The 22629-nt window shown below is 36.5% G+C and overlaps 1 protein-coding gene across 2 annotated transcripts in view; it reads left to right on the forward strand.

The window, feature by feature from the left end:
* The first annotated feature begins 6986 nt into the window (after positions 1 to 6986).
* Positions 6987 to 22629, forward strand: part of LOC128240901 (sodium- and chloride-dependent glycine transporter 1-like) — a 39721-nt gene continuing 24078 nt past the window's right edge. Inside the window, exons 1-8 of one of the 2 annotated variants that reach the window (XM_052957888.1) lie at positions 6987 to 7036; positions 16490 to 16610; positions 17426 to 17557; positions 18367 to 18579; positions 19549 to 19615; positions 19854 to 19986; positions 21247 to 21381; positions 22200 to 22303. In XM_052957888.1, the coding sequence (XP_052813848.1) occupies positions 7034 to 7036; positions 16490 to 16610; positions 17426 to 17557; positions 18367 to 18579; positions 19549 to 19615; positions 19854 to 19986; positions 21247 to 21381; positions 22200 to 22303 (908 nt within the window). In that variant the 5' untranslated portion in view covers positions 6987 to 7033. Of the gene's footprint in view, positions 7037 to 9286; positions 9326 to 16489; positions 16611 to 17425; positions 17558 to 18366; positions 18580 to 19548; positions 19616 to 19853; positions 19987 to 21246; positions 21382 to 22199; positions 22304 to 22629 lie in introns of those variants that run through there. The other variant, XM_052957887.1, reaches the window with a different exon arrangement.

A 22629-nucleotide genomic window follows, 5' to 3' on the forward strand; every position in this document is an offset into this window, starting at 1 on the left:
CATGGATGTTGCTGTTGAAAAAGTTAATTTCCACCAGCAATGTTTCCAGAGAACATGATGTTCTAGCCGCCATGGGATGTGTAATGAGATGTCTGTGCTGCGGAATTCGTATTTGTGTTTTCGGTAACCGACAGCTGATTAAATTGGCAAGCAAATGGCATTGATTGCATATTGCTTGTGTTGGTCAAGATGGAGATGTTTGAAATGTTCTTGTGGTGTTTGTCACTATTGTGGCTGTATTTGTTGACTGACTGGATATTTCTGTGACTAGTAATCTGCATTATCTGGTTGGCGGAACATTGTTATCAGAAAGTTTGTGTACAAGATGCTTTCTGGCACTATGATTCGTTAGCCATTTCTCTCCCGAAAGTCTTACAGCTTCATTATTACGGTAAGTATTTGCTGTCATTTAAACCATTTTGTTTACAAACAATGCGGAGGGATATCTAGGTTGCGTGTGATTAGTCTGGCCAATCGAAATGTCTGATAGGTTATCTTACACATGTGTAAGATAAAAATATTCGTAATGGGTATATTACACGGAAAACAAGGGTAAGCATGTGATAAATAACTATTTAAACTAAGTTGCATATACATTTGTTTCTACAAACATTATTTTAACAGAAGAGGACAATCAATTTGTTAGACTTATAGTCTTAAAACATGTTATTATAAATATATTAATCGCAATTATCTGAACATATAATAAACTAGTTAATTATTTTATCAAGATGACCGCCACACCTACACAAATAACATTTTATGATTGAGAATAGTTAGAGAACATAAAGTAACAGTTTAATGATTGAGAATAGTTAGAGAACATACAGTAACAGTTTAATGATTGAGAATAGTTAGAGAACATAAAGTAACAGTTTAATGATTGAGAATAGTTAGAGAACATAAAGTAACAGTTTAATGATTGAGAATAGTTAGAGAACATAAAGTAACAGTTTAATGATTGAGAATAGTTAGAGAACATAAAGTAACAGTTTAATGATTGAGAATAGTTAGAGAACATAAAGTAACAGTTTAATGATTGAGAATAGTTAGAGAACATAAAGTAACAGTTTAATGATTGAGAATAGTTAGAGAACATAAAGTAACAGTTTAATGATTGAGAATAGGTAGAGAACATAAAGTAACAGTTTAATGATTGAGAATAGGTAGAGAACATAAAGTAACAGTTTAATGATTGAGAATAGGTAGAGAACATAAAGTAACAGTTTAATGATTGAGAATAGGTATAGAACATAAAGTAACAGTTTAATGATTGAGAATAGGTATAGAACATAAAGTAACAGTTTAATGATTGAGAATAGGTATAGAACATAAAGTAACAGTTTAATGATTGAGAATAGGTATAGAACATAAAGTAACAGTTTAATGATTGAGAATAGTTAGAGAACATACAGTAACAGTTTAATGATTGAGAATAGTTAGAGAACATAAAGTATCAGTTTAATGATTGAGAATAGTTAGAGAACATAAAGTAACAGTTTAATGATTGAGAATAGTTAGAGAACATAAAGTAACAGTTTAATGATTGAGAATAGTTATAGAACATAAAGTAACAGTTTAATGATTGAGAATAGTTAGAGAACATACAGTAACAGTTTAATGATTGAGAATAGTTAGAGAACATAAAGTATCAGTTTAATGATTGAGAATAGGTATAGAACATAAAGTAACATTTTAATGATTGTCTTAAACATTAGAATATAACTTTAGGCTGGGAGTAGGACGCCAGCTTCAGGTCATCTTACTGACTTAGAATACAACCTCATTGGCTGACACATTGTCAATGCAAACTCCGACGCAGGGATTGTGTATCAGATCAGTGGCAGTAGGCGGACCATTAATTTTACATAATAAAATGTAGACCACCTGATATTTAAAGAGTATTAGGATGTACTTACACACAATTAAAGGTTAAAACGACGGCATCACATGAAACCATTTAAAAAAAATATATAATTACATACTAAAAACCTTCAACCGTTACTGAAAATCCGCAACGATTTCGTACTCAAACCATCGTCGGATACCTGCGATACACACAACGCTATGCATCGAAGTGTAACGGGAGAAAGTACCGTGGTTGCCGACGATGTCATCAAACGTAGCATGCCAAAAGATAAAGAAATAGCATTAATTTTAGCAAAAATGCAACACTTAATTTCAAAAAAGGGATATATCGTAGATGATCTTAACTTTCATGACTGTGTGAATAAAATGCTTGAGGATCAAATAAACATTGATATCGAAATGAATAATAAATTTAGCTGACCTTGTGTCAATGTATTGACATTACAAGTACAATAAATCTGTTTCGCACTTTCATCTAAAGTGAGAAAGTACCTTTTGAAGTAAGCGTTCGGCCTTGAAAATACATGTATTATACTGTAGATTTAAGAGTAAACCTTGACCTCAAGTACTTTAAATTGAAATTTTTATACGTTGCCTTGACTGGTATTGAATAATGGTCTTAATTGGATCTAAGAACGATGTAGCTAATCGGATGACTGGTTATTAATAACTGACCACTAGAGTGAATGAATTGAATGATGAATGGCCATAAGATTTACCTCAATTGAATACTGAACATTTAAGGCAAATATAATTGTAAACCAAAAAACAATCATATTCAGCGATTCATTTTTAATTTCTGTCTACTACAGTTAGAGCGGCTGCTCTTTTAGTGTTGCATCTTGTTTTTATTTATGTTTAGGTAATAAAACGCATCGCAAATTTAGAATTCGTAAATTCTTTTTTTTTTATATGTTTTTTTTTGAACAGCAGTTATTTGAATAACAATGATTTGTGTACATACAAAAAAATATTACCGATATTTTAGCGCTTTTTAACTGATGTATATGTGGCCACGTAGCTATTAATTACAAATTGCATTTTTTTCAGTACACAACTCGAATGTTTTTGTTTTGTTTTGTTATTAAAGTGAAATGAGTAAAACATGATACACATTACATCAAAACATTTTATTGGCATCAGCCGAGAATTGATGTTTTATGGCTAAAAGCGTTACTAACAATTTACATTAAATTTCGGCAGTTTACCAAACGACTGGGATCTGTTCTATTGTGAGCTATGTTATATGACTGAACTGAATGCATTGATACCAAAATCAATTGATTCTAAGACAAAAACGAAAACAAATGTCAAAACTGACAAATTGTGAGAGTGCAGCTTTAAAGGAATATAAAAAAATCAATAAAAAGATTTTTCAAAAATGCCCCTTATATATTTTAGATATTTTTAGATTGCATCGATATTTAAGTTTATTATAAGTTAATATCAACCAATTTCACTATTCAGTTTAAGGGATGGTATTCAATATTGGTCTTTATTGGATCTAAGAACGATGTAGCTAATCGGATTATTTGTTATCAATAACTGACCAAAAGAGTGGATGAAGTTAATGGTGTATGACCATAAGATTAACTTACGATTAATATTGAATACCAGCCTAGGGTGGCAATTCCAGCACAACATACCTTTGGTCAAACCCACACATCATAATTTATACGCAGATGGGCTCATAAAATAAAAATAAAACATAGTTTTCCATCAATTGCTTCGGCATTTCTTCTGTCATCGAAAGTTTTATGCGAGAAAAACGTGCATTATCAGAAACTGCAACACTCGGTATTGGAAAGTGTTATCTAATAGCGTTTGCATGCTTTTGTATAAAACAGCCGACAGGTAAAATTCTAAAGGTCTTTGCTGACAAGAATTTGAGAGTGAAATACTTGAAAAACAACGAAAGTTTGATATCGAAATGATAAATTTGGCTAACCTAGTGTTAACAGATTGTTTTAAAGTCAACACAAAACCAGATTTACATTGAAAGTTAGAAAAATACCTTTAAAGTAATTTGGCCTTAAGTCATAAGATAAGAATTCATTGATTAGAAGTAGTTAACCGAACAGCTTTATATCCAGCGAGTTATTGTAATTGCAGACTAGTACGGACAGCACGACTTCAATTTAAGGAAATGCAGTTTTTGAGTTTATAAATGCTTTAGGTATGACTGTATTTGAACGCAGTTATTTGAACAGCAATGAAACTCCAATAAAAGTGTCATTAGTTCATTGACATCAATCAAATATTTATTCAGTATTAAAAGTACTAAAATCTTTATTGTTTTGATTTAATTCACTGTACTACTACACCTATTATAGCTTTACAAATACATTGCAAGTGATTTCCAATATAACCAAGACTAGAGTAGCATACCTTAGCCATGGAAACAGCAATACAATAAAACAATAAAGTAGTAGTAGTAGTAGCAGTAGCAGTAGCAGTAGCAGTAGCAGCAGCAGCAGCAGCAGCAGCAGAGCAGTAGCAGTAGCAGAAGTAGTAGAAGTAGTAGTAGTAGTAGAAGTAGTAGTAGTAGTAGAAGTAGTAGTAGTAGTAGTAGTAGTAGTAGTAGTAGTAGTAGTAGTAGTAGTAGTAGTAGTAGTAGCAGTAGCAGTAGCAGTAGCAGTAGCAGCAGCAGCAGCAGCAGCAGCAGAAGCAGTAGCAGAAGCAGTAGCAGTAGCAGTAGCAGAAGCAGTAGCAGTAGCAGTAGCAGTAGTACTGGTAGTGGTAGTGGCAGTGGCAGTGGCAGTGGCAGTGGCAGCGGCAGCGGCAGCGGCAGAAGTAGTAGTAGTAGTAGTAGAAGTAGTAGTAGTAGTAGTAGTAGTAGTAGTAGTAGTAGTAGTAGTAGTAGTAGTAGTAGTAGTAGCAGTAGCAGCAGCAGCAGCAGCAGCAGCAGAAGCAGTAGCAGTAGCAGAAGCAGTAGCAGTAGCAGTAGCAGTAGCAGTAGCAGTAGCAGTAGCAGTAGTAGTAGAAGTAGTAGTAGTAGTAGTAGTAGTAGTAGTAGTAGTAGTAGTAGTAGTAGTAGTAGCAGTAGTAGTAGTAGTATCTGTTTCAGTAGGAACATCAGTAGCAGTTGCAGCAGCAGCAGCAGCAGCAGCAACAACAGCAGTAGTAGTAGTAGTAGTAGTACTAGTAGATGTCGTAGTAGAAGCAGTAGTAGTTGTAGCAACAGCAGTAGCTGTAGTGGTAGGAGCAGCAGTAGCAGTTGCAGCAGCAGTAGTAGTAGTAGAAGTAGATGTATATATACATTTTATAAAATTGTATTGTAGTTTGTTCTGGTCATTAGAGTGTAAGTAATAGTAAGTGAAACAGTTAAGGCTGTTTACAGTATGAGTGCTTTTTCTGCTGCTGTTGTCTTCATTTTTGAATTAGATGCAAATAACTTTACATACAAAGATACCAGGGCCCGTTTCAATAAAAGCCTTAATGGTAAATTGAAATTATACTAGAGTCATCTTTTCGTTATTTCGCTACAAAATTGCTTGATTTGGACACAAGCCAGTATAAATTTGAACATAGCCATTAAAAAAATAAACACGCATTTGAGGAACTATAACTAACCATTTGGTCGTGTATTCAGATGAAAGTTACGATTATGATCTTTTAATGAAATTTGCGAAAGTAAGAGCTTGCCCTAGATACAAACAATCTCACAAATACTCTTGAATAAAAACATATTGGATCGTATGTCATATATTAGGTCTGAGTGTATTTGTTTTTATCAGCAGTGTCAGTTTCGCTATCCAGAACAATAATGCAATATGTCATAATACTGACATCGAAATGTAATTGAAACTTTTGTGCCCAGGATTTATTGATACAAAACACGTCCTGTATCATCATTCAAATCACTTACATTTTAAAGCGATACACATGAGTGTGAAATAATATGGCGTTTTTTGTTCCAATCGGGAACAAAACCTATGAACGGTGAGTAACGGTGGGTTTTGGTGAGTTGCGGTGAGTTATGGAGAGCGTCGGTGAGTTAAGGTGAGTACCGGTAAGTAACGGTGAGTTACGGTGAGTTACGGTGAGTTACGGCGAGTTACGTTGTACGGTGAGTTACGGTGTACGGTGAGTTACGGTGTACGGTGAGTTACGGTGTACGGTGAGTTACGGTGTACGGTGAGTTACGGTGTACGGTGAGTAACTGTAAGATACGGTGGGTTACGGTGTACGGTGAGTTACAGTGAGTTACGGCGAGATACGGTGAGTAACGGTGAGTTACAGTGAGTAACGGTGAGTAAAGGTGAGATACGGTGAGTAACGGTGAGTTACGGTGTACGTTGAGTTACGATGTACGGTGAGTAACGGTGAGTTACGGTGCGATACGGTGAGTAACGGTGAGATACGGTGAGTAACGGTGAGATACGGTGAGTAACGGTGAGTTACGGTGTACGGTGAGTTACGATGTACGGTGAGTAACGGTGAGTTACGGTGTACGGTGAGTTACGGTGAGTTACGGTGAGTTACGGTGAGTAACGGTGAGTAACGGTGAGTTACGGTGAGATACGGTGAGTAACGGTGAGATACGGTGAGTAACGGTGAGTAACGGTGAGTTACGGTGAGTAACGGTGAGATACGGTGAGTAACGGTTAGATACGGTGAGATACGGTGAGTAACGGTGAGATACGGTGAGTAACGGGGAGTAACGGTGAGTTACGGTGAGTAACGGTGAGATACGGTGAGTAACGGTTAGATACGGTGAGATACGGTGAGTAACGGTGAGATACGGTGAGTAACGGTGAGTAACGGTGAGTTTCGGTGACTTACCGTCAGTTTCGGTGAATTATTGAGAGTTTCGATGAATTAGTGAGAGTTTCGATGGGTTTCAGCGAGTTTCGATAAACTACGATGTTAAAGAATTAAACCATATGTACCACATCCGCAAACAAACTATATACGCCGTTGTATTCAATATTATGAAAATAAGTCAACGTTTTGCTTCGTAAACTAATATAGCTCAAAATGCAGACTCCATAAATTGTTGACCATGTAAAGAGCCATAGAAGTTTAATATTTATGATCAGTTCCCACTTCAAAGTTTAACAATCGTTATCTTCTCAAAACCCGCGTCTTTTTGTTATTACCAGATGTCTTCTCTTGCTGGATCTACGTACCTTCTTGTCTCTGGATAACGTTAAAAGAAGTTATGGTAATCTTGTTTTATTGCACTTTTTTCTTTTTTATCATTTCATTTCAAAATGCATTCATTTAGTAAACAAAAGACGTTAAGATGTTGTTTTTATTAGAGTGCCTTGTAAAGTGACAGTGTGATTTTGACGAAAAAACTCGGAATATGTGGCTGCAACAGTGAGCTTGTCTGGTTAGCGCCCACTCGCTCTTCACCTAGGCGACCCGGGCTCGATTCCCGGCCTAGGCATATGTGAGTTTGGTTGGTGGTCACCAAGCCGGACAAGTGGGTTTCCTCCGGGTTCTCCGAGTTTTCCGCTTTTTCAAACAACACAAGACCACCCACACTCTCGCGCAACATCGTGTCAACGAGAGTGAATTAATAGAAGTTAATTTAATAACTTTCTTCGAAACACTTAAATAACTGATTTTGTAGTCAAACAAAATAGAAAATTTGTAACGCCATCATAATTATAATTTACTACCATAACCGTCGTCATTTTCAACCGTTGTCGCCGTCCTTCGACGAACGAAATGGGCAAGTTGTATCGACTACAGAACTTTTACATACTTTTACTTACTATGATCACCGTCGTCGTCGTCGTCCTCCTCCTCATCCTCCTCCTCCTCCTCCTTTCTCCTCCTCCTCCTCCTCCTCCTCCTCCTCCTCCTCCTCACCATCATCATCATCATCATCATCATCATCATCATCATCATCATCATCATCATCATCATCATCATCATCATCATCATCATCATCACCATCATCATCATCATCATCATCATCAAATATGTTCATATTCCCACTTCTAATGTATTTTCAACAGTCACTCTTTACGGATCTGGTCAAGGATCAGGCAAATTTTTGTCCGGGACGATCCGGGACAGTCTGGAAAATCAATGAAACTGTGGCTTTACAAATTTAATTCTAACTCTGAGTTACTGTGAGTTATGGAGAGATCAAGTGACTTACGGTGAGTTACGGTGATCTATAATAAAGTGGTGAATTCGGTGCGTTACAATAGGCTACGTTTTATCACAGTGAGCTACGGGTAGTTACGGTGAACTACTGTAAATTGTGGTGAGATGCAGTGAGTAACGTTAAGAGACATTAAGTTACGGTGAACTACTGTGCGTTGTGGTGGGTTGTGGTGAGTTACGCTAAGAGACAGTGAAGTACGGCGATTTACGGTAACTTACGTCGGGTAACGATGAGTTACGGTTAGTTACTTGTATGCATCGGAAAGGTACGCTGAGTTTCGGTGAGTTACGGTAAGTTACGGTATGAAATGCTGAGTTACGGTGAGTGACACGGAGTTACGGTGAGTTACGGTGAGTTTTGGTGAGTAACGGTGAGTTTTGGTGAGTCACGTTGAGTTTCGGTGAGTTACGGTGACAAACGGTGAGTAACGGCGAGTAATGTTGAGTTTCGGTGAACTACGGTGATTAACGGTGAGTTTTGGTGAGTAGCGGTGAGTAACGTTGGGTTTCGGTGAACTACGGTGATTCACGTTGAGTTTCGGTGAGTAACGGTGAGTAACGGTCAGTAACGCTGAGTTTCGGTGAGAAACGGTGAGTAACGGTGAGTTTCGGTGAACTACGGTGAACTACGGTGATTAACGGTGAGTTTTGGTGAGTAACGGGGAGTAACGTTGAGTTTCGGTGAGTTACGGTGAGTTACGGTGAGTAACGGTGAGTTACGGTGAGTAACGGTGAGTTTCGGTGAACTACGGTGATTAACGGTAAGTTTCGGTGAGTAACGCTGAGTAACGTTGAGTTTCGGTGAGTTACGGTGAGTTACGGTGAGTAACGGTGAGTAATGGTGAGTTTTGGTGAGTTACGGTGAGTAACGTTGAGTTTCGGTGATTTACGGTGAAATACGGTGAGTTTCGGTGTATTACGGTGAGTTTCGGTGAGTCACGTTGATTTTTGGTGAGTTACGGTGAATGATTGAGGTTTCGGTGAATCATGAAGGGTTTGGGTGGATTTTAGAGAATTTCAGTGAGTGACGGTGTTTAAGAATTTGCCCATTTATACCCCATCCACAAACAAACTAAATACGCCATAGTATTCAGTATAATGAAAATAAGGCAACGTTTTGCTTCGTAAACTAGTATAGCTCCAAATGCAGACTCCATAAATTGTTGACCATGTAAAGAGCCATAGAAGTTAAATATTTATGATCAGTTCCCACTTCAAAGTTTAACAATCGTTATCTTCTCAAAACCCGCGTCTTTTGTTATTACCAGATGAATTATATTGCTTGATCGACGTACTTTCTGGTCTCTGGATAACGTTAAAAGAAGTTATGGTAATATTTTTCATCGCTTTTTTGTGTTCTTTTCATTTCATTTTATCATGTTTTTATTTAGTTATATAAAAGACGTTTAGATGTTGTTTTATAAGAGTGCCTTGAAAAGTGACAGTGTGATTGTGACGACGAATCTCGGAATATGTGGCTGCAACAGTGAGCTTGTCTAGTTAGCGCCCACTCACAATGTGCTTAGAAGACTCTGGCTAGTTTCCCAGCCTAGGCGCATGTGAGTTTGCTTGGTCGTCACCAAGCCGGACAAATCGGTTTCCTCCGGGTACTCCGATTTCTCAAACAACACAAGACCACACTCTCGAGCAACATCGTGTCAACGAGAGTGAAGTTGTAGAAGTTAATATAATAACTTTGTTCAAAAGTCGTTCTAAAATATGAAATGATCTTGTAGGCAAACGAAATAGGAATGTTTAAACGACATCATTACCATAATTTACTATCATAACCGTCGTGATTTCAACACGTCGTTGTCGCTCTCCGACGAACGAAAGGGGAAATTTGTATCGATATTATTAGTAGCGGATCCATAGGGGAGGTGCACTTTTTATTTAATATACCAGATATTTTTTTATAAAATACGCCTAAAATGCACCATTTCGGACTAAATATTGTGAAGATTTTAGGGAGTGTACCTCCCCCCGCCCCTGTTTAAACCAAATAAATTTCGGTTCTGATGGAGAGGCGCAAGTCAAAAGTCGACGAGTCATTCCTATGAAATGAATGATTTACTTTATCCATGAAAGTTCGATATTCCAATAAAAACCTGTTATCCTAGTCCATATTCCGACTAGGCTTATATCTGACGTGCTCAATATTCTTATATTATGTAAATCTGAAAACATTTGGTCAATATTCCCACTTTGCATATACGTTTAATATTTCCACATCACATACATGTTCAATATTTTAACTTTACCTATCTGTTCAATGTTACTACTCACATATTTGTTTCAATATTCAAATTTCACTAGTCTGTTCAAAATTTCAAGTTCAAATATGAGACCAATATTTCAACTTAAGTATATGATCAACTTTTGCACGCCACACATATGTTCAGTATTCTCACTTCACTTATATATGCATTCATTATTCCCACATCACATCTGTTCAATGTTCCCACCTAATTATACATAAATTATTCCCACTTTACTTAGTTATTTAATTTTACCACTTATAAATTTAATATTTCCACACCACGTATATGTTCAATATTCTCCTCTTATAAGTATGTTTACAATACTTGTATTCTCAATATTCCCATCTCTTAAGCCTATTCACGATACTTTTATGTTCAATATTACCCTCTCATAAGTCTGAACATTCACAATACTTTTATGTTCAATATTCCCTTCTCATAAATTTTTTCACAATATTTCTATGTTCGATATTCCCCTCTCACAAGTCTGTTCACAATACTTGTATGTTCAATAGTCCACTCTCATGGGTCTGTTCACAATACTTGTATGTACAATATTCCCCTCTCAGAAGTCTGTTCACAATACTTGTATGTACAATATTCCCCTCTCAGAAGTCTGTTCACAATACTTGTATGTACAATATTCCTCTCTCGCAAGTCTGTTCACAATTCTTGTATGTTCAATATTCCATTCTCATGAGTCTGTTCACAATACTTGTATGTTCAATATTCCCCTCTCATAAGTCAGTTCACAATACTTGTATGTACAATAGTCCACTCTCATGAGTATGTTCACAATACTTGTATGTTCAATATTCCCCTCTCATAAGTATGTTTACAATGCTTGTATGTTCAATATTCCCCTCTCATAAGGCTGTTCACAAGACTTTATGTTCAATATTTCCCTCTCATAACTCTGTTCACAATACTTGTATGTTCAATATTTCCCTCTCACAAGTCTGTTTACAAAACTTATATTTTCAATATTCCACTCTCATAAGTCTGTACCCAATACTTATATGTTCAATATTCCACTCTCATGAGTCTGTACACAATACTTATATGTTCAATATTCCACTCTCATGAGTCTGTTCACAATACTTGTGTGTACAATATTCCCCTCTCACAAGTCTGTTCACAATACTTGTTTTTTTTCAATATTCCCCTCTCATACGTCTGTTAACAATACTTGTATGTTCAATATTCTACTCTCATGAGTCTCTTCACAATACTTGTATGTTTAATATTCCTTTCTCATAAGTCTGTTCACGTCTGTTCATAATACTTGTATGTTCAATATTCCCCTCGTATAAGTCTGTTTACAATTCTTATATGTTCAATATTGCCCTCTCACAAGTCTGTTCACTATTCTTGAATGTTCAATATTCCCCTCTCATAAGTCTGTTCACAATACTTTTATGTTCAATATTCCCATCTCACAAGTCTGTTCACAATACTTGTTTTTTTCAATATTCCACTCTCATAAGTCTGTTTACAATACTTGTATGTTCAATATTCCCCTCTCATAAGTCTGTTCACTATTCTTGTATGTTCAATATTTCCCTCTCATAAGTCTGTTCACTATTCTTGTAAGTTCAATATTCCTCCCTCATAAGTCTGTTCACGTCACTTGTAAGTTAAATATTCCCCTCTCATAAATCAGTTCACAATACTTGTATGTTTAATATTCCTTTCTCATAAGTCTGTTCACGTCTGTTCATAATACTTGTATGTTCAATATTCCCCTCTTATAAGTCTGTTTTCAATTCTTATATGTTCAATATTGCCCTCTCACAAGTCTGTTCACTATTCTTGTATGTTCAATATTCCCCTCTCATAAGTCTGTTCAAATCAGTTGTAAGTTCAATATTCCCATCTCATAAGTCTGTTCACAAGACTTTATGTTCAATATTCCCCTCTCATAAGTCTGTTCACAAGACTTGTATGTTCAATATTCCCCTCTCACAAGTCCCTTCACATCACTTATATGTTCAATTTTCCCCTCTTATAAGTCTGTTCACAATACTTATATGTTTGATATTCCCCTCTCATAAGTTTGTTCACATCACTTATATGTTCAATTTTCCCCTCTCATAAGTCTGTTCACAATACTTTTATGTTCAATATTCCCCTCGCATAAGGCTGTGTTTCGGTGACTTACGGAGGCCGTCGGTGAGTTTCGGTGGGTTACGTTACGTTTAGATAAAGTTCGGTGAGTCACGCTAATTTTCAGTGAATTACGGTTAGTTTCGGTTAGTTTCGATGAGTTACGGTTAGTCTCGATGAATTACACTGATATTCGACGAGATACGGTTAGTAACAGCGAGGAACCCTGAGTTTCGGCGAGTTTCGGTGAGTTTCGGTGAGTTACGGTGAGTTTGGTGAAGCTTAGGTGAATAACGCTGAGTTTCGGTGAGTTACAGTCAGTTACGGTGAGTTTCGGTGAGTTTCGTTGAGTTTTGATGACTTACCGTTAGTTTCGGTAAGTGTGTGTTGTTTGGAGAGTTTCGATGGGTTTCGGCGAGTTTAGGTGAGTTACGGTGTTTAGGAATAGGACCATTTATACCCCATCCACAAACAAACTATATACACCATAATATTCAGTATTTTGAAAATAATGCAACGTTTTGCTTCGTAAACTAGTACAGCTGAAAATGCAGACTCCATAAATTGTTGACCATGTAAAGAGCCATAGAAGTTTAATATTTATGATCAGTTCCCACTTCAAAGTTTAACAATCGTTATCTTCTCAAAACCCGAGTCTTTTTATTATTACCAGATGTATTATCTTGCTTGACTGACATACTTTCTTGTCTCTGGATAACGTTAAAAGAAGTAATGGTTATCTTTTTCATCGCTTTTCTGTGTTCTTTTCATTTCATTTTATCATGTTTTCATTTAGTAATATAATAGACGTTTAGATGTTGTTTTATAAGAGTACATTTATCACAGACAGTTTGATTGTGGTGAAGAAACTCGTAAATAAATTATCTTGTAGACAAACGAAAAAGGACAGTTGTAACGACATCATCATTATAATTTAATACCATTAACGTCGTCATTATCAACCGTTGTCGCCGTCCTTCGACGAACGAAATGGGCAAGTTGTACCGACACCGTTACTATAATGTATGACCACCCGTCGACCTTCTTTTCATCCACATTGTTCATCAACATCATCATCATCATCATCATCATCATCATCATCATCATCATCATCATCATCATCCATATCATCATCATCATCATCATCATCATCATCATCATCATCATCATCTCGATTAAACTGGCGAGCAACGACTTTACCACTCACATACCTTTTTCAATATTCAAACGTCACTAGTCTGTTCAACATTTCAAGTTCACATATGCAACCAATATTTCAACTTTAAACATATGATAAACATAACCACGCCACACATATGTTCAATATTTTCACTTCACTCATAAATGTATTGAATGTTCCCACTACACAAATAAAATCAATATTCCCATCTCACTTATATATTCAATATTCCCATTTTACAAATTCGTTCAGTATTCCTACTTCACTTATATATTCAATATTCCAATTTCACAAACTCGTGCAATATTCACACCTCACTTATATATTCAATATTCCCATTTTAAGAATTCGTTCAATATTCCCACCTCACTTATGCACTCAATATTCCCATTTCACAAACTTCTGCAATATTCCCACCTCACTTATATACTCAATATTCCCATTTTAAGAATTCGTTCAATATTCCCACCTCACTTATACACTCAGTAATCCAATTTCACAAACTCGTGCAATATTCCAAGCTCCCGTATATACTCAATATTCCCGTTTCAAGTATTCGTTCAATAATCCTACTTAACGTATATATTCAATATTCCCATTCTAGAATTTCGTTCAGTATTCCCTCTTCACTTATATATTCAATTTTCCCATCTAACAAACTCATTCAATATTCCCTATTAACTAATATATTCAAAATTCCCTTTTTATAATTCGTTCAATATTCCTACTTAGCTTATATTTTCAAAATTCCCATTTTAGAAATTCGTTCAATATTCCCTCTTCACTTATACATTCAATATTCCAATTTCACAAACTCGTGCAATATTCCCACCTCACTTATATATTCAATATTCCAATTTCAAAAAACTCGCGCAATATTCACACCTTACTTAAATACTCAATATTCCCATTTTAAGAATTCGTTCAATATTCCCATCTCACTTAATATATACTCAATATTCCCCTTTTAAGAATTCGTTCAATATTCCCACCTCACTTATACACTCAATATTCCCCTTTTAAGAATTCGTTCAATATTCCCACCTCACTTATACACTCAATATTCCCCTTTTAAGAATTCGTTCAATATTCCCACCTCACTTATACACTCAATATTCCAATTTCACAAACTCGTGCAATATTCCAACCTCACGTATACACTCAATATTCCCCTTTTAAGAATTCGTTCAATATTCCCACCTCACTTATACACTCAATATTCCCCTTTTAAGAATTCGTGCAATATTCCAACCTCACGTATATACTCAATATTCCCGTTTGAAGTATTCGTTCAATATTCCCACCTCACTTATACACTCAATATTCCCATTTCACAAACTCGTGCAAAGTTCCTTCTTGATGAATGATATTATATAATTATGGTTTTATACTGTATGGCGATTTGATTTACATGTATGACTTTTCTGTTAGTCTAGTTATTAATCAATATAAAGGCGTTATATACAAAGATACTAAGTTTTCTTAACAGGTTTTCATTCTTTGGTGAAACTAATAGTATACACTTTTGCATATTTGGTCTCCTTCTATAATACAATGGAATGTATTTACCTCTTATATCAGAATAAGGATTACATTCTAAAACAATAGAATTAATCTTCTAAGACTTGGTATATTTTACTGAATTATAGGTAAAGAGGTTTGTTTCGCATTTCTTTCACTTTCGACTTAAGTCTGTATGCAGATACACGTAATCTAGATAAGTTATACCGAAACTTTTTAACATTGCATGAAATTAAATATGGTTGAAGTTTAAAACTCGCTATGTTCTTGTTAAACAATGCTCTACTAGATTTGTCTAATCTTCCATTACAATTTTGAAAAAAAATCATTTAATTTCTGTTAAACATTAGAAAGAAATATTTTATAATTAACTTCATCCTGGAAAAGTCATACATCATAAAATCCGAGTGTACTTAACAAGTTTCGTATCAATGAACACCAACTTGTCTTATTTTGGAACCTTTCACGATCAGTTAACAATGTAAGGTATATTTTCTTATTGAACTTATTATCGTTTGTACGTAGCAGCTTAGCCCAATAGTTTATAAAACTGTAATATCTTAATGACTAGTTATTAACACGTCCCAGTTTACAAAAAATAAATTCATTTTGGTGTACTCCTTTTAACACCTAATAATATTTTACAAAATTACATATGTTCTCGCTCTATGGCCTTTTTCTTTAACAAAGCCCCATACGTCACTGCCTTAATTCAGAATCGGCGTGATCAGTTTATAAAACAAGTCTAACTTATGTCTAGCAGTAAAATCAGTCAACTTATACAAATATTTGTTCATCTTAAAAAAATGCCTCTAATGCTTGGCCTGTCATTGTACTTTGTGCATCTGAAAAATAGCCACCTAGGGTAAAAACAATTCCTTGATAATTAAACTTATTGTTAATCTGAATTCCATTTCCGTTATAATATAACATATCTTAGCCGGAAGTCTTCTTCCTTTTCTAAAAATCATAACTTTTGTTTTTCCAGTATTAACAACTGTTTTCCATCGTTCGCGATATTCTTTTAATACAGTTAGACTATCTTGCAATTCGTTTGCAGTGTTTGCTAACAGAACAATATCATCTGCATACATGATAAGAACAGGCTTAAAAGATTCTATGTCAATGCCATCAAAATCTTTTTCACGGAAAAAAAGTCTAGATCATTTAAATACAAAGAAAATAGAAAACGAGATAAAGATTCTCCTTGTCGGACACCTACTTCACATTCATACTTTCCACTCAGCTGATTACAATATTAACTCTAGACTTAATGGACGAATACATAGATTTGATTTTATCACATATTTTTTCCACGAAGTCCTAACTTAATAAGTTTACACCAAAGATTATCTCTGAAAACATAATCAAAAGCTTTAGAAAGTTGACAGAAGTTATAAAGTAATAATACTGAATGTTTTTTAAGGCCGTAAAAGAGAGAGCGGCCTGGGGCAGCCATCTGGAGTTTATTCTGACCTTGATCGGCTTCGCTGTGGGGCTAGGAAATGTTTGGAGGTTCCCTTACCTCTGTTACAGAAATGGAGGAGGTTAGTAGGAGGCGAGTTAGTAGGAGGAGAGTAAGTAGGAGTGTACGTAGGAGGAGGTTAGTAGGAGGAGAGTTAGTAGGAGGAGAGAAAGTAGGAGTGTTAGTAGGATGAGAGTAAGTAGAAGGAGAGACAGTAGTTTTAGAGTTAGCAGGGTAGTTAGCAGGAGGAGAGTTAGTAGGAGGATCATTTGTAGGAGGAGAGCTAGTTGGAGAGTTAGCAGGAGGAGAGTTAGTTGGAGGATCATTTAATTTAGTAGGAGGAGAGCTGGTAGGAGAGTTAGTAGGAGGAGAGTTAGTAGATGGAGAGCTAGAATTAGAGTTAGTAGGAGCAGAGTTAGTAGAATCAGAGCTAGTAGGAGGAAAATTAGTAGGAGGAGAGTAAGAAGGACGAAAGTTAGTAAGAGGAAAATTAGAAGGAGGGGAGTTAGAAGGAGAAGAGCAAGTAGGAGCAGAATTAGTAGGAGGAGAGTTAGTAGGATCAGAACTAGAAGAAGGAGAGTAAATAGAAGGAGAGTTAGTTAGAGGAGAATTAGTGTGAGGAAAGTAAGTAGAAGGAGAGTTAGTAGGAGAATAGCTAGTAGGAGGAGAGTTAGTAGGAGAAGAGTAAGTAGGAGAAGAGCTAGAAGGAGGAGAATTAGTAGGAGGAGAGTTAGTATGATCAGGGCTAGTAGGAGGAGAGTAAGTATGATCAAAGCTAGTAGGAAAAGAGTTAATAGGATCAGAGCTAGTAGGAGAAGAGTTAGTTGGAGGAGAGTTAGTAGGAGGAAAATTAGTAGGAAGAGAGTTAGTAGGATGACAAAATGCCTTTTCTTTCAGGGGCTTTCATCATTCCCTATTTCATCTGCCTGGTGGTTATGGGTATCCCCTTGTTTTTTATGGAGCTCAGTTTTGGACAGTTTGCAAGCCTTGGACCCATCAAGATCTGGGCAATCAACCCTGCAATGAAAGGTAGGTTAACGCTTGTCCGGTAAGCGCATTGGTTAGAGCAATCGCTTTTCACTAAGGTGTCTAGCTTTTGATTCTCAGACTGGGCAACGTAAGTCATGTATGTGGTCACCAAGCTCGACGAGTAGGTTTCCTTTGGATTTTTCAATTTTCGAAGCGACAAGATATTGCACCCACGTCTTATTTCGTGTCAACGGTAGATGTTAGTAACATTTTGTTGTTATGACTTGATTCACATTCGGTGCAACATGAATATATTTAAACTAAAACTAGGTCTGGGGTGAATATAAAACACAATCGTCCCAGGTCAAGCGTCGTCTTTGGAAGGATATCTTCGAATATATGTCGATTGATATCACTTAATTCAGAATTCAATTGTAAGCTCGCATGAATCACCGTCGAGTCAAATTCCTGGGTAGTTTCCACCAGTACATGTGTTCGTTTTGAGTGACTATTAAAATTTGCCTCTGAATTGTTAGGCCAACACCCACGCCCTATTGGGTGACGGACACCTCTACAAGAAAAAGGACCCCCTCCAACATTCGTCCAACCCCAAAACATAGACATGTTCGACACTAAGTAGTTTATAATTTTTGACATGCAATAAGGGAGACCAACAAAGAATCATCCCATATGACAATATTTTCAGATTGTTATTATTGTATTTTCGCATCTTTTCCTGATTTATTGAAAGAAACATTGCAAACAATTAATAGTCCGTTTTCCGTTCTCCGTTTTATTTAAAAAAAAATGAGATTGAAAAAACGGTGTCAATATATTCCTCTGTGATTTTGATGATTGTACTTTTCCAGGTCTCGGGTTTACCATGGTGATTGTTTCAACATTTATCTCCCTTTATTATAACGTCATCATCGCGGTCTGCATCTACTATTTCTTCGCGAGTATGACGAGTGAGCTCCCTTGGTCAAGCTGCAGTGACTATTCATGGGCCTCGTGTTATTGTAGGGATCCCAACATGAACTCGTCCGACCCTGACCCCTGGAACATGACTCGGCTTGAATGTGGTATGTATGAATGTGTGCAACGCGTGTGAGAAATATCTAAAAAAGTGTTGTTTTTTTTAAATCATAGAGCTTCATAAAAATTAGTTTCTTGATTTTGCTCTGACCTTCATCTCCTAACGTGAATAAATATATAGACTTTTAGAAAAGGTTAACATTTTAACTGTTGTCATACCTGAGTCCTCTTTCTATAAAGTATTTATTCGTGAATTGTAAAAGTCTTATGGATAGATTTATCCTGGGGGACGTTTCAATAAAGATTTGAGTCGATTTCAGTCGTAAAATGAAATAGTCTGATGGTCATACAAGAATAAAGGGGCCATTTCAATAACGATTTTAGTCAATTTAAGTCGTAAAATGAAATAGTCTGATGGTCATACAAGAATAAAGGGGCCATTTCAATAACGATTTTAGTCAATTTAAGTCGTAAAATGAAATAGTCTGATGGTCATACAAGAATAAAGGGGCCATTTCAATAACGATTTTAGTCAATTTAAGTCGTAAAATGAAATAGTCTGATGGTCATACAAGAATAAAGGGACCATTTCAATAACGATTTTAGTCAATTTAAGTCGTAAAATATAATAGTCTGATGGTCATACAAGAATAAAGGGGCCATTTCAATAACGATTTTAGTCAATTTAAGTCGTAAAATGAAATAGTCTGATGGTCATACAAGATTCATTAGGGCCGTTTAAATTAAATATTTAGTCGATTTTAGTCGTAAATTGAAATAGTCCTAGTGTCATAATTTCGCTTATTTACTTCATTTTTATGTGAATTGAACTTAAGTCAGTTCTTAAAATAAACACAAAGTTGAGGAAATAGGACCAATCAATGTGTTACCATTTGTAACGTTTACGAAGATTTTAGATAATTGTAGTCGACTAAATTTGCAAATTGAGCTTTCGTTGATGTATATGATAAAGCTGACATTTTTATATCTTTTGCACCAATACTATTTTCTTCCAGTGAGACAGTTCAACGAAACCCCTTTCAGAAAAGAACTCGTGAGGAGCCCAAGTGAGGACTATTTCAAGTAAGGCAGCCAGTCATATAAACTGTCTCCATCAAAGCAAATTTACCAAGTGTCTCTCCTCTAGAATTTATTTATACTTCGTAACAGTATGTCTATTAAAATGGAGTGATTTTTTCCTGTTTATTCGGAGGGTAAGCGGTTCTTGGGGCGAGGGGATGGGGGACCTAAGTTACGCCCCATCTAACATCGAATCATGGAACCGCCCCTGTTATGACACAATCTTTCACAACCTTTTCAGTAATCGAGTTCTACACTTATCAGACAGTCTCGGGGATACAGGAAGTGTCCGCTGGGACCTGGCTCTATGTCTTCTGCTCGCCTGGACCATCGTGTTTCTCGTGCTCACCCGGGGCATTAAATCGCTGGGCAAGGTAGGCCAAACAACAAGTATGTGTAAGAATGGTGTGTAATAAACAGAATAGCTGTACTCCAAAGTCGATTTAAGTCAAACAACCTCATCATTCCTTACAGCGGATATTAATGTCCAACATAAATTTTCATGTCAATATGGTGGATCTGTCAAAGTGTACCATTTTAGATAAAAATTAGTCAAAATGTTCAAAACCCATATTTCCATGTTAAGAGCCTGTTCTTAGAGGTCCTTGTGACGGGGCTCACGCCGCAAGTTACGCCCCTAAGGTGCTACCCCTTTTACGTAAAATCCTGTACCCGACCCTGTCTCGAGCATGTAAAACATAACAGAGTTTTGCAAAGTTGCTCACAGCATGAGTGGAGGTCAGGATAGGACATCATAACGTTACACTCTAGATTACGGCTAAATATTTACATTAAAGATGCACTCTTACTCCCAAATAAGATTTACCACAACTAATACAATTAGTTTTATTATTAAAAAAGGATGAATAATTGTCGATAGTTCTTATGAAGAATAGCCGGTTGAATTTGAAAGAAAGGTGCATAAAACACGGTATTTCTTCCTTTTAAGATTATAGTAGATCACAGTTAATCTTTTAGCATTCACCAATCGTTTAACATTTTTACGTTTTCAGCTATCAAATACTCGGTTAAAGCTGCACTCTCACAGATTGAATGTTTTGACAACTTTTTTTATTTTTTGTCTTGGAACGAGCCAACGTTTGCGAGAATCCATGGAAACCAGTTATATAAAACTGCTGACAAAATAAGATCGCAGATTTTTACATTTAAGTTAAAAAAATGGTGTTTTATGCATTTTTCTTAAACCGTTAATAACGGTTTAAGCCATAAAACATTCATTTTCGAACGGAAATATGAAAATCTACGATCTAATTTTTTGCCAGCAATCCAAGATCACTGGTTTAGAGATATAACCGCCAAATTTTGCTCTTTCCAAGACAAAAAAAAAATTGTCAAATCGGTATATCTGTGAGAGTGCAGCTTTAAAACCTTGTGATCAGTATTTAATATATCCCATAAATGCATTGTTTAGTAAGTAGTTAAAAATTGATCAGACAAAATTTAAGTTTGTTATACATGTGTATGTATTGATTTGAATAAGAGTGTCACTTTAATCAGTTGCTTAACTTCATCGCATATACCACATGGTTCTAGAAATCGTTTTAATTGTTGTGATTATAACATAGCTTTCCCTTTTTAAACCCTTTCTTTATTTGATTTTTTTTTATTTCAAGGTCGTGTACGTGACGGCAATCTTTCCCTACATCATCCTGACGATTCTGTTGGTAAGGGCGGTAACTCTAGACGGTCATGAGATGGGCGTGGACTTCTATTTATCACCGGACCTTGACAAACTGTCGTCTGCTGATGTAAGATGTGTTGAATCGTTTATCTATGTTATGAATGCTGAAAGCTATAACATATCTCCATCGAGTTCGTTTCCTGGGTAGAAACCAGTACTGGTATCCTTTTTGAGTCCACTTGAGTGAGAGGAGGGCTGCTATACCACTCGACCACTCTCACCCTAGTAGCGAGTAAACCCACAACATCTGGATGAGAGGCGGACACCTCAAGCACTCGACCACTCTCACTCCACGTTGGGATATAACCCAAAACCTCTCGGTGCGAGGTGGACACCTATACCACTTGACCACTCTCACCCTAGTAGCGAGTAAACCCACAACATCTGGATGAGAGGCGGACACCTCTAGCACTTGACCACTCTCACTCCACGTTGGGATATAACCCAAAACCTCTCGGTGCGAGGTGGACACCTATACCACTCGACCACTCTCACCCTAACCCATAACCTCTTTGGTGAGAGGCGGTGAACTGTACAACTCGACCACTCTTAACCAAGTAGGGATTGAACCCAAAACCACTCTCATCCTGGTAGGGATTAAACCTATAGCATCTTGGGTGAGAGAGGTTAGCTGTACTACTCGACCACTTTTAAATTGGTAGGGATTCATCTCCACTTTAGGGAGAGGCGGACAACCCTCACCGTGGAGAGGATCTATCACACAACCTAATGAGTTAGAGGCGGACACCTATACCACTCTCTAAACAACAACAATGGTTGGATTAATCTGACAACCTCTTTCGTGAGAGGCGGTCATTTCATACGACCACTCACACCCAATACCATGGTGTATAAGATGATACAGTTTGAACATGTCAATTGCAGGCGTGGTCGGATGCAGCTGTACAGATTTTCTTCTCGCTCAGTGCCTGTTCGGGCGGCCTCATTGCCATGGCAAGCTACAATGAGTTCAACAACAATGTTCTCAGGTATGTTAATAAGAGCCGCAGAGCGAACGGGAACGTTCATCTGTTTATGTTTTGTTTCCTCAAGCTTTCTATTAATAATGTGTATCACTATTCTGTAGAAACGGACCAATGGTTCCATTGATTACTCTACATCGACTGTTTAACATAATTATGAATCATGTTCGTCATTGCCCTGTAGGGACGCGTTTATGGTACCAGTGGTCACTCTCCAATGACTGTCTAACTATGAATCATGTTTGTCATTGTCCTGTAGGGACACGCTTATGGTACCAGTGGTCACTCTTCTATGACTGTCTAGCTATGAATCATGTTTTTCACTGTCCAAT

Source organism: Mya arenaria, chromosome 7 (assembly GCF_026914265.1).
Source record: "Mya arenaria isolate MELC-2E11 chromosome 7, ASM2691426v1".
NCBI classification, from domain to species: Eukaryota; Metazoa; Mollusca; class Bivalvia; order Myida; family Myidae; genus Mya; species Mya arenaria.